General features: G+C 35.4%; 3 protein-coding genes across 6 annotated transcripts; 2 read left to right on the top strand and 1 right to left on the bottom strand.

The window, feature by feature from the left end:
• Nucleotides 1–127: 127 nt before the first annotated feature.
• On the top strand, nucleotides 128–4,594 carry LOC107412293 (uncharacterized). 2 transcript variants are annotated; one of them, XM_048468505.2, is made up of 10 exons: nucleotides 128–312; nucleotides 660–1,004; nucleotides 1,356–1,466; nucleotides 1,604–1,694; nucleotides 2,321–2,389; nucleotides 2,715–2,792; nucleotides 3,194–3,283; nucleotides 3,435–3,485; nucleotides 3,975–4,187; nucleotides 4,290–4,594. In XM_048468505.2, exons 1-10 carry the CDS (start codon nucleotides 227–229, stop codon nucleotides 4,326–4,328), a joined length of 1,173 nt encoding a protein of 390 aa, XP_048324462.2. In that variant the 5' UTR covers nucleotides 128–226; the 3' UTR covers nucleotides 4,329–4,594. The 2 variants fall into 2 exon arrangements, with proteins under 2 accessions (XP_048324462.2, XP_048324460.2); XM_048468503.2 differs by having other exon boundaries at nucleotides 130–312; nucleotides 4,286–4,594.
• A 521-nt stretch (nucleotides 4,595–5,115) lies between these two features.
• Nucleotides 5,116–7,577, top strand: LOC107412303 (pentatricopeptide repeat-containing protein At3g04760, chloroplastic). Its single transcript, XM_016020050.4, has one exon. It carries the CDS (start codon nucleotides 5,305–5,307, stop codon nucleotides 7,054–7,056), a length of 1,752 nt encoding a protein of 583 aa, XP_015875536.2. The 5' UTR covers nucleotides 5,116–5,304; the 3' UTR covers nucleotides 7,057–7,577.
• A 105-nt stretch (nucleotides 7,578–7,682) lies between these two features.
• On the bottom strand, nucleotides 7,683–11,292 carry LOC107412310 (pentatricopeptide repeat-containing protein At1g08610). 3 transcript variants are annotated; one of them, XR_001580934.4, is made up of 3 exons: nucleotides 11,139–11,292; nucleotides 8,416–10,439; nucleotides 7,683–8,045 (listed from the first exon to the last, which is right to left on the bottom strand). XR_001580934.4 is itself a non-coding variant. In XM_016020060.4 (2 exons), exon 2 carries the CDS (start codon nucleotides 10,294–10,296, stop codon nucleotides 8,515–8,517), a length of 1,782 nt encoding a protein of 593 aa, XP_015875546.2. In that variant the 5' UTR covers nucleotides 10,297–10,439; nucleotides 11,139–11,292; the 3' UTR covers nucleotides 8,200–8,514. The 3 variants fall into 3 exon arrangements, 1 of the variants encoding a protein (XP_015875546.2); XR_007239217.2 differs by having other exon boundaries at nucleotides 7,683–7,869; XM_016020060.4 differs by lacking the exon at nucleotides 7,683–8,045 and having other exon boundaries at nucleotides 8,200–10,439.
• Between the last annotated feature and the right edge of the window lie 212 nt (nucleotides 11,293–11,504).

Genomic DNA, 11,504 nt, shown 5'->3' with positions numbered 1-11,504 from the left:
ATCACTATTATCATTATTATTTTTGCCTTACACAAAAAAAAAAATTTAAAAAAAAAAATGTTAGCGTGGCAATGGAGAAAAGCGCCGTGGCAAGTACGCTTTTAATGGCGAATACTACCGTCGTTAACATATATATATATATATATATCGATCCTCAGAAATTTTGACTGTTAGGTAAAGCAGACAGGGATACAAAATGATTTTGGCGGTTCAGATCGCGTAAACGATGAACGAGCACGAATCTTACTCTGAAGAAAAAGCTGCCTATTTGTTAAATCATTTGGAACTCATCCTTGAATCCGATCCTCTCATGTAAGAAAATACCTTTTATATATATATATATAGATAGATATATATAAATGTATGTGCTTGGTAGTTTTGTACTTCATTCTATGTGTGTGTTTGTAGTCATGGGGTTTAGCGAATTTTGCTTCTCTGTTCTCAGCCACTGAGCTAAGAGCCTCTTGTCTGATGGCAATTTCAAGTAATGCAGATTTCATGTTCGTTAAAATGCCAAGCATAGATCACGTTGAAATGCCCAACAGTAGTGTTTAGTATTTAGTTTTCACTGGTTCTTTCATTTTGTATAAAGGTTCATTTTTTAAAGGTTTTTCATATATGTCGTGTCATTGACTCATTTCTTTGGCATTTGAATCCAGTGATGAAGTGGGGTTTATTCATCCATCCCAGTTTGTTACTCTGAATGAAGAGATAGGTCAGTCTGTACCATCGGCTGATGATATATCTACAACCCTATGGAGTAAAGATCATAAATTGGGTATTTCAACACACGCTCTTCTTCCGTTATTCAAGGCTGCTAAACGTGAATTTGTGGATGCTGTTACAAGATATAAGGAACTAAGCGACCAGTGTGGTGAAAATGGGGTTGGGAATTCTCCTTGTACCGTTTCATCTTCTCACAGCAGTGTTGAAAGTGAAGTCATGAAGCATAGCAGGGTTCTTTTGTTGCTGAGCTGTGACTTTGGCACTGCATGGCATTCCAGGTTTGTCTCCATTTTCTTCATTCTTGTTCTTGGACTACACATTTTCTCCTTTTCTTTAATTCAATCCACTTCAAATGTCGATAAGAAACAACTGTTCAAATGTTGTTGAAAAACATCTTTGAAATGCTTGTGAAGAAGTATTTTTTAGAAATTTGTGACTAGAAATCTGAACGATCATGCTAGATTTTATGCATCAGTTTAATATGTATAAAACCCTGGACTGAGGCATGGAAGAACTGAACCAAACCCAAGAACTTATATATGTTGTCGTATGGTTTACAATCATAGAAAACTTCTCCAATCATTTATAATGATTCACAACACACTCCTTTTCTAATATGTGCCATGCAGGAAGAAAATTGTGTTGAAGATGCATTCTTTCTCGGTATTTATGGATGAACTTCACTTGTCAGCACTTGTTCTTTCATATTCACCGAAATGTGAACATGCTTGGAGCCATAGGTAACATGTTTGACAATTCTAATTGCTAACCTGGTTTTAGTTTCTAGTTATTTGAGGTCCTTTCTTCCAGTCATTTATTTTCTTCCCCCTGTATGTCTGTAAAAGCAAATCCTATGGATATATCAATAAATTGGCAGGCGATGGGTGATCAAGTCAATTGCTGGAAAATGTTCAACTCTGCAAGAAATTGTGGGCAAAGACTCTGAGCTGGTTGAGAAAATAGCTGAGGTTTAAATTCAGTTCAGGAACTGCATAATTTTAAGTTGCAAAGGTCTACTTGAACTTTTTTAGACGGATATATCGCCTATTTTATGCTGTTACTTTTTTAGTCATATTTTACTGGATTACATAGAGAAAATAATTATAAAAAAATGATACCAATTTCAAGACTTTAAAGTTTTCCTCTATGTACCTTCGCTGCGGCACTGTATATAACAACTTCTGGTAATTCAAGCTACCAGCATCCTTTACACACAATCTGGCATATTGATAATTTGTCCATGTGACTGTCATCTTTTTCTTTTTTGGGTGAATCCATGTGGCTGTCATGTTGGAAGTAAATATAATATTCCAGTTAATTGACAATTTTTATCACCCATGCACACCTTCTTTCCGAGTCCACAAAACCACAGCTTCAATATCAGAGGCTTGAATTCATTATCTTTAAAAAAAAATTAGTTGCAAATGTATAACCTTTGTACATGGTTTGAAACATTTGAAATGTCGTTGTTAAACATTTCATATTGCTGTGGAAGGTGGAATTAATAGGCCGTCAATACCTTCTGTTTCTTCAATAGCCTTTGTTGTAGGTGGTCCTTTTGTTTCCTTACTTCATAACCTTTTTTCCATTGCAGAGATCAAAAATGAATTATCGTGCTTGGAATCATCGTAACTGGTTGGTTTCTCACATGTCAACAGATCAGGTTAGGCCTTTGTTTTTTTTTTTTCATTTTTCTTGCTTCTTCCTAAGCGAAAGGAAGAATATAAGTAAAAGAATTCTAGGAATTTCAAGTTATAAATACGCTTTTAAGAGTGTCAAAGCCCCTAAGAGGATTGTGCACCCTTCATGAAAATGCAGGGCCCACACTTATAATCTAATTTTTTTTATTTAATTCCCAAGCAGTGTCAAGACTATCATTTCAGCTGCTAAAATGGCAAAGGCAAAATAAATTGATATCACTAAGTTTGTATCTCGAGTTGTTTCATGTGTTTTATGATGAATTTATGGATCTAAATGTGTACCTGCAGGTGCTACACGAACTAACCAAATCAAGAAACTGGGCTGGCTTGTACGTGGCCGATAATAGTTGCTTCCACTACCGAAGAGTAAGCCTCCTAAAACAAAGAAATTCAATAGTTTGCCCCTTTTCCTATGTTAAAGATTTTTTTCATAAAAATATTACCCCTATTGTTATAGAAATAGAGGTTTTAATCATGATTATTTGGTTGTGAACTATTGAGTCCTTCAACCATAATCAATTACCAATTCAAATTATGATATTGCATTAAGGTTTATCTGCGAATTACATAGGTTTTGAATGTTATTTATTTAATTCTCGCAGCACTTGGTAAATTTGTGTTCATGAAGTGATCAAATCCCAAGGCCAAATTCGAGTCTAATTCTCATAAAATTTAAAATAGCCTAAAACATAAAGTATGCAAGGATTTTAAAAACTAAGGCGCTAGCAAGTTCAATCCTTTTCACAAATCTGCATGTTTGTTTGCAGCGACTAATGCTTAGGATTTTAGAGGACTCAAGACATAGGCAAGAAAATGGATCTACTGGGCACAATGTTGAAATCCATCAACTGTTGAAGGTACAACTCTCCTACCATATCTACAATATAATTATCTGTAATGTCAGCATGCCAGGTACAATGACATTGATTCTCCTTTATAACTGGAGTCTGGATCTTTTAAATGTAATTAACATCTTCTTAATCTCAACCCTATGTTGGTGTGTGACAGGAGGAGCTTGAATGGAATGAAATGTTGATCAAGCGCTTCATAGGAAGAGAGGTAATATGGCTTATCTGACTTTTCTTTTGTATTTGGATTAGTACATAGAGATAGGTATAGATTTTTGCCGTCATAATTGAACTCAAGATTCTTTGAAGAGCTTAGCCGTAGGAACAGCAGAGTTGTGTCTGGTTTTTGCATCAATTCAGGGATTAAATTTCTACAAGTCCGGTACATATATTTGTATAACTCCAGAATTATAAATTACTGATTGGTAGACTTATTATACAACATAATAAAAGAAAGTGCCTGTTTCCAAAAACAGAGTGGCTATATAGGCTGTAGCTGCTTATTTACCATTTAGCATGCTCATGCTAAATGCAATGTGCATATAATCTTATTGCAGTTCATTGTTGATGCAATTCTCTTCCACAATTTTCCTTTGCGATGATAAGTTGTAGCCTGTTCTAGGAAAAACACTTGTGTATTTCTTGCAAAGACTCATATTTGAAGCCCTAATTTTAATTTTATAATTTTCATTTGGAGCAGGCTCTGTGGCTTCATCGTCGCTTCCTTTCTCTAGTTCTGATAAAGCATTTCTTATCCGATCAAATTGGGACCAGCATGGATAATGACTTTGGTATTTTCTTGGATAATGAGCTCCGACTCCTTAGCTCCTGTTCAACTATTCCAGATAGTGAGTTTGAGGATTACCAAGCACAAGCCTTACACTCTACTACTTATATGTTATGGCTGGTTAAGGTAAAAATATTTCTGTGAATTTTTTCTAGCCCTCGTACAGGTTTAATTTTAGTTGCATTGTTGGTCAAAATGCGTAACCTTCCATTTATGTGCATCAGCAAGTCCCGGAATTTGATGGTATTGGAGTCCAAGAGAAGCTAAGAACAGATAAGATGAAGGTTCTGCTGAATGATGCCTGTCCAGATAGGTCCTTTCTTTGGGATTATTTAATATCTGAGCATTGCCTGAAGGAGAATTAAAACCCTTGGCATTTGAAAATGATATTGCCATGTTACATGTCTAATTTCCTCTTTCTTATCATTTCTTTATTCAACTATAAGTTGTATCATATTTGCAATAATTTATCTGTATTACAAATACTTTAAAATTTGAAATTGTTATATATATAATATTGAAAAGTTTTTTAACTCTTTCAAGTGAGCTTGGATTGATTATCAAAAGCAGTCTGTCTAACAGGAAAAAAGGTGATTGTGTTTCTTGGTGTAAATTAGAGTGCTGACAAACTGCCAGATTGAGAATAGATTATGACTTTTTTTTTCTTTTTTTTTGTGGAAAAATAAATTATGAGTTATGACCAACCATGTCAAGTAAAAAATGTAAATTAGAGAAATTGAAACTCCTTTATTATATGGAACATTTCACTTTAGACTAGACCTATTTTATTTTATTATGTAGGTAATCTATTAATACGCTAAGAATGCTTCTTTCTTTTACATTTCGCGTAAATTAAAAACAAAAAAACATTGGAGCATTAAATGATGTAGTTTACTTGGTCCTTTAGCCAGTGGAGTAATTATAATAATAAATTGAATAACATTTTTCAAAATTTGCTCCAATCCGGTACCTTGGGATCCGACCCAGTATCCAATGTGATGTGATTCCTTATCCAAAACAGATTTCTTGAAATCCAATTGGAATCTGTGTCTGGGATTATGTGGTAAGGACTACACCGAACAACCGCCAACTTCCAATTTGGTCAATTTTTTTCTTCACAACATAGAAATGAAAACTGATGAAAAGCTTCCTTTCCTTCCTGTCGTTTCAGATTTTCAGTAAAATGATAACCCATTTGCATTTGCTATGAACCACCAATAAATGGTAAAAAAACCATTCATCAATGACAATAATTTCCACTGAGTTTCTGCCTCACAGCCTTCCCTTTGCCTCCCATCTAAAACCCATTTCGAACTTGCATCCCAACACTACTGCTGTGAGCTGCAGAATCCATGGCCTCAATGAGACTATCAAGTCCAGGAACCAGCGGAAAGCAAAGGTTTCTGCTGATACAAGATCGACCCAGTTCCAAACTAACGATTTCAAAGAAACCCATTTGATGAAGGTTCTCAACAGATCCTGCAAAGCAGGTAAATACAACGAGGCACTCTACTTTCTTGAGCTTTTGGTGAACAAAGGTTATAAACCTGATGTTATTCTCTGTACAAAGATAATTAGAGGCTTCTTTAGTTCAAGAAACATTGAAAAAGCAATTCGGGTTATGGAAATTTTGGAAAAATATGGTGAGCCTGATTTGTTTGCTTATAATGCATTGATTAGTGGGTTTTCTAAAGCGAATAGGATAGAATTGGCAAACAAAGTGCTTGATAGAATGAGAAGTCAGGGTTTCTCTCCTGATATCATTACCTATAATATAATGATTGGGAGTCTTTGTAGTAGGGGAAAGCTTGAGTCAGCTTTGAAGGTTATGGATAAGTTACTGAAAGATAATTGCAAGCCAACTGTGATTACTTACACAATCTTGATAGAAGCAACTATTAGTGAACGTGGAATTGACGAAGCTATGAAGCTTTTGGAAGAGATGTTATCAAGAGGGCTTTTACCTGACATGTTTACTTACAATGCAATTATGAGGGGAATGTGCAGGGAAGGTATGGTGGATAGAGCTTTTGATTTTGTTAGGAGCTTAGATGCTAAGGGTTGTGGACCTGATGTGATCTCTTACAACATTTTGTTGAGGGCTCTTTTGAACCGCGGGAAATGGGATGAAGGAGAGAAGCTGCTGAGCGATATGGTTTCAAGAGGTTGCGAGCCAAATGTTGTAACTTACAGTATTTTGATTAGTAGCCTCTGTAATGAAGGCAAAGTCGAAGATGCAGTGAATGTGTTGAAGGCTATGAAAGAAAAGGGATTAACCCCAGATGCTTATAGTTATGATCCACTGATTTCTGCATTCTGCAAAGAGGGTAGATTAGATTTGGCAATAGAATTCATGGATTATATGATTTCTGATGGTAGCTTGCCAGATATTGTGAACTACAACACAATCTTGGCAGCTTTGTGTAAGAGAGGAAACGCTGATCGTGCTCTGCAAATCTTTCAGAACCTAGATGTTGTCGGATGTCCTCCAAATGTGAGTTCCTATAATACAATGTTCAGTGCACTATGGGGTTGTGGAGACAGAATTAGAGCTTTGGAGATGATATCAGAAATGGTTAGCAAAGGCATTGACCCAGATGAGATTACTTATAATTCTCTTATATCATGTTTGTGCAGAGATGGAATGGTAAATGAGGCTATTGGGTTGTTGGTGGATATGGAAAGCGGTGGATTCCCACCTTCGGTTATCAGCTATAATATTCTTCTTCTTGGATTGTGTAAAGCACGAAGGATTGATGATGCCATTGAAGTGCTAGCAGCAATGGTTGAAAAGGGATGCCTACCAAATGAAACTACTTTCATCTTATTGATTGAAGGAATTGGCTTTGCAGGGTGGCGAGCTGAAGCTATGGAGCTCGCTAGCTCCCTTTTTGGTTTAAAAGCAATTTCTGAAGATTCATTCAAACGTTTGAACAAGACCTTTCCTATGCTTGATGTGTACAAAGAGCTTACTTTATCCGAAATCAAAAACTAAATCATAATGGTATACCTTTTTATGACCGTTTTGATTTAGTTTTTGTTTCATTTTGTGGGATGATCTTTCTTGGGTTATTATTTCTCTGTTTCAACTTTCAACATTCCAAGACAGACAATTTTTATCGTTAAACAGCTACCGTGAAGAGTGCTGATATCTGGTCCAGGCTAATTTGTAGTCTCAGAATGTTCTAGCAGGTCAAATGGAAAGTTGCACATTGTGAAGCTTATGAACAATGAAATTCAGAGGCTTGCAGGTGGGACAATAAGGAGGTTGGAGAAGAGTGTTATGCCATGTGGTACAGCAGAAAATTGTACAAAATTTACAATTATAAAATTTGTTTCCCATTTGCGGTGAGAATATTTTTTACTCTTTTAATACTTTCGGGGATATTGAATGGGAACAAAATCATACGTTACAGTTTTCTTTTGCGTCCCAGTTTTTTGCTGCTTTTGTTTCACCACGTGTATGCTTTTTTACTAAACATGAACTTACGAATGAATATAATTTTCTTTTCCTTCCTTTTGGTGCATCTTGCTTGTGTAATCAAAATCATAAAGAAAAACCCTTTTTTTTTTTTTTTTTTGGGGTTCCTTTTTAAATCAAGACAATTAACCGCAGACAAATACAAACAAAAGAGTTAATCCAATGAATTTGTATACGGTATAGGAACCCAAACTGATTGGATATCCAAAAAAGCAATAACAAATTTAAAAGCTAAAAACAGCAAAGGTTCAAATGGAAAATAAATAAAACAATATCTACACAGGAGGATGAAGTGCTCTGTATGATTTGTGTCGGAAATCCTAAACTCTGCAAAAAGGACGGCCCCAAGTTGCCATTAAAATAGGACCAAAAAAGGGAATTACAAGATACCACTCAACATTTACTTGAGAAACTGGAAAAAATTCCTAAAAATTTTGCTTTCACGATCAAGATTTCATATATTCCAGGGTGATTAAGTGTCCATGGGTTCCAAAACCACCTCCCTGTCAGAAAGATTTTCATAAGATACATTAACGCGAAAGTGAAACCACCAGTTTTTTTTAGCCATGCATAACATGTTTACCAGTTACCACCGCGTTTTCAGCAAGAAAAATAGAAATGAGTATAAAAAGGAAATTTATTAGATGAAGATAAATGAGTCTAGAAGGGAAATTTATTAGATGGCAAAAACTGTAAAGATAAACGGATGGGCAGGAAACTCGAAGAAAGAAAAAAATGTGCAATATGAAATCAACTAGCAGCTACTATGAAGATAATAGAGAATTGAAAATGCCCAAAAAGTTACCAAGAAGATAACAGAAATTTTTTTCTTCATGCACAAGATAGACATTAAAACAAGGCAAGACATATCACCTTACAAAAATGTACTCTCCATACAACTTCAAGCAAGAAACTGTTGCACACCAAGCCCAGAAGAAGTGTTCAACCAAGTTAGCTTTTCCATAAATTTATTTAGTCCAACACGATCTCCTCTTTCAAAATCTTCCATGCTATCAACTTTTCACGCAGCTCATTAGCTTCTTTTGTCATACCAGCAGCAGCTATACCTTTAATGATAGTTAAATAGATTGTTGCATCTGGCAGACGTCGACTTGATATCATCATCTCTAAAACTTGAATGGCAATATCCAGCTTCTCATTTTTACATAACTCATGGATCACAAGTCTGTAAGAACCATTTCTGATCCTATGATCTCTAGTATGTATCTCCTTCAATATCTCTACAGCTTCCTCAACTTGATTTGCCCTGAAAAATCCACATATTAGGGAATGATGTGTAATATCATCAGGAATTATCCCAATTTCTATCATTTGACGATACAATCCCATTGCTTTCTCCATATATCCCTTTTTAGCTAATCCATCAATCACAGTATTATACGTAATTAAACCAGGAGAACAGCTGGTACCACTTAAAAGGTGAAGTAACTGTAAGGCTTCATCTACCATTCCCTCTTTACAAAGAGGGCCTAGGATTGTATTATAAGTTACGATGTCTGGCAAACAATTTTGGGAAACCATTTGGGCAAAGATGTTAATGGCACGATCCAGAAGCCCAAATTTACACAAACCGTTGATCAATATATTGTACGTAACAACTGTAGGAGGTTGGGAAATTCCGTTCATGATGGTGAGGATCTCATCTACTTCATCCCAGCACCCATGGCTACAAAGAGCATGGAGAAGAGTGTTGTAAGTTACAGCATTTGGCTCCATTCCATGGCATAATAGATTTTGTATAACCAAAGCCGTATCCTCATATTTTCCCTGTTTGCAAGTATAATTAACGAGAGAGTTGTAGGTAATTATATCAGGATAACATCCCTCAATTGCCATATCTTCTAAAACTTCAATAGCTTGCATCGTTCCACAGTGCTTGCAGACTAGCTCAATGAGAACTGTGTAGGTAACTAGATAAGGAGGGCACCCCTTCCTCAGTTGGTCCTTCCAAAATCTAATAGCCTGATCAAAATCCCCATTATCAAACATGCACCGGACTATCGTATTATAAGTAATCACGTCTGGCGGGCAACCACTCAAGCTCATATCCTCCAAGAGATCAATGGCAGATCTTAATCGTCTTCTCTTACAGAGACTACCAACCATCATATTGTATGTGATGATATCTGGAACCCCCCCAGACATGACCATGACTTTCAGGACCGTAGTAGCCTTTTCTATCCTATCAATTCTGAGAAGGCCCCGGATTAAGTTTTTACAGGAAGGGAAGTGTGGAATCTGGTTTCGACGGGCCATAACATCAATTAATCTCGATGCATCCATTAACTTGCCATTGGTGCAGAAATGCTGAAGAATTTCATTATTGGTTTCCTCATCGTTTCCAACAAAGGGTCCATCTAAATGCAGTGATGAAGAATCGCGAGGCTTCCTTCCACTTATTTTCTCTCCAAGATTTCTCTCTATATCCATCTTAACAATATCAGAGCTCCATTCATCTTGATCGTCTTCATGATCTACCGTATTAATAAAAACACTCCTCTGCAAGCTTGTATATCCTAAGAACTTCACATTTCTTTTTGAACCAAAATTTCCTCTCCATTGTAAACCAGTTTGAGATTTACGGTTGTACTCGACCAGGCAGTTTATGCGAAAAGTAGACGCTTTGATAAATGAGCAACTGCCAATGCCACAACAGGGACTGTCTTGTTTGGAAAAACCATGCAAACCACGAGCATCAACCATATAAGTCTGTTGGGTAATTGTATACCCCATTTTGCTCCTCCCAGTAAGCAAATGAACACCAACGAGATTTAAGGCATATATCAATTATCAGGAAATTACAGTAAATATCACATTCTCACAGAACATTCCTTCTGCTTTTCTCCACTCTTTTGCTTGGGAGCAGGAACCAAAAACTGTGTAAAAGTTCAAATAATTAATATAAATACCAGGAAAATTCAATCAAAAGAAAACAAGGGGAGGGAGTGTAGAAGAAGAAAATTAACAATGTGACCCAGAAATACAATCTTTCAGCGCCTAAAACTCCAAAAACAAAAAAAAGGAATATATATATATATATATAAGAGGAGAAGAAGAAGAAGAAGAAAACATAAACCTCTTTTGCAAAATCTAAAATCAATGACATATTAACATAAAAATTGAATTATTAGACTGCAAATATGAATTAATTAATTATACCAATAAAACACCTGGAACCTAGCTCTTTAATATGCAAATCAGAAGCACAAACACTTTACACAAAAATTGAGAGAGAAAGACCTCAAAGCAGCTTCACAGAATCCTTGTCACACATTCCCATAACCAATTCACAACACCAAGTATCTACTTAGCTAGCTACTTTAAAAATGGTTTTTTTTTTTTTTTTTTTGGTTCTTTTACTTAGAATTTCGAAAGCTCAAATCTTTTTTTGTGAAATTTCAAATACCAAATTCACAAAGCTCGAAACTCATCACCTTGAACCACCTAATATACGAAATTAATGTTCATATGGAACACGTTTAGAGAGAGAGAGAGAGAGGGACAGACAGACAGACAGACAGAGCAAGAAAAAACCCTAATAGCGTAGCATTGTAATAGCCGGAAGAAAAACTTACAGAGTTTGGCTTTTAGGCTTGGAATTTGCAGCTCTCTGGAGCAGTGAGCGTGCAAGTGCTGTTCGGTTGCTGATAAAGTTGACAAATAACGTTAATAACTAGGTTAACCATCCACGCCTATATATGTATATTGCATAACTTTTGCTGATATATAACTTTTACCCACGTTAAAAAAATAAAATACCTATATTGCTTTTTTTTAAAAAAAAAAAACTATATAACTATATTTATATATTTTAAATAATATTATTTTCAAATTAAAAATATTTTTTAAAGTAGAAAAATGGTTTTTTTTAAAAAAGCGTATAAAAATGAATTTTCATAAAATATTTCAAAAAAGAGAAATAAATCCATAATCCAATTTTT

Source organism: Ziziphus jujuba, chromosome 10 (genome assembly GCF_031755915.1).
Source record: "Ziziphus jujuba cultivar Dongzao chromosome 10, ASM3175591v1".
In the NCBI taxonomy this organism is placed as follows: domain Eukaryota; kingdom Viridiplantae; phylum Streptophyta; class Magnoliopsida; order Rosales; family Rhamnaceae; genus Ziziphus; species Ziziphus jujuba.
The sequence above is the reverse complement of the archived record's forward strand: the minus strand, read 5'-3'. Positions and strand labels throughout refer to the sequence as shown.

Excerpts from the sequence above, each read along its gene's own strand:
- LOC107412303 (XM_016020050.4), top strand. The coding sequence starts at position 5,305 with ATGACAATAATTTCCACTGAGTTTCTGCCTCACAGCCTTCCCTTTGCC.
- LOC107412310 (XM_016020060.4), bottom strand. The coding sequence starts at position 10,296 with ATGGGGTATACAATTACCCAACAGACTTATATGGTTGATGCTCGTGGT.
- LOC107412293 (XM_048468503.2), top strand. The coding sequence starts at position 227 with ATGAACGAGCACGAATCTTACTCTGAAGAAAAAGCTGCCTATTTGTTA. Across the intron at positions 1,695-2,320 it reads TGGTTGAGAAAATAGCTGAG|AGATCAAAAATGAATTATCG; the intron begins GTTTAAATTCAG and ends TTTCCATTGCAG. Across the intron at positions 3,284-3,434 it reads AAATCCATCAACTGTTGAAG|GAGGAGCTTGAATGGAATGA; the intron begins GTACAACTCTCC and ends GGTGTGTGACAG.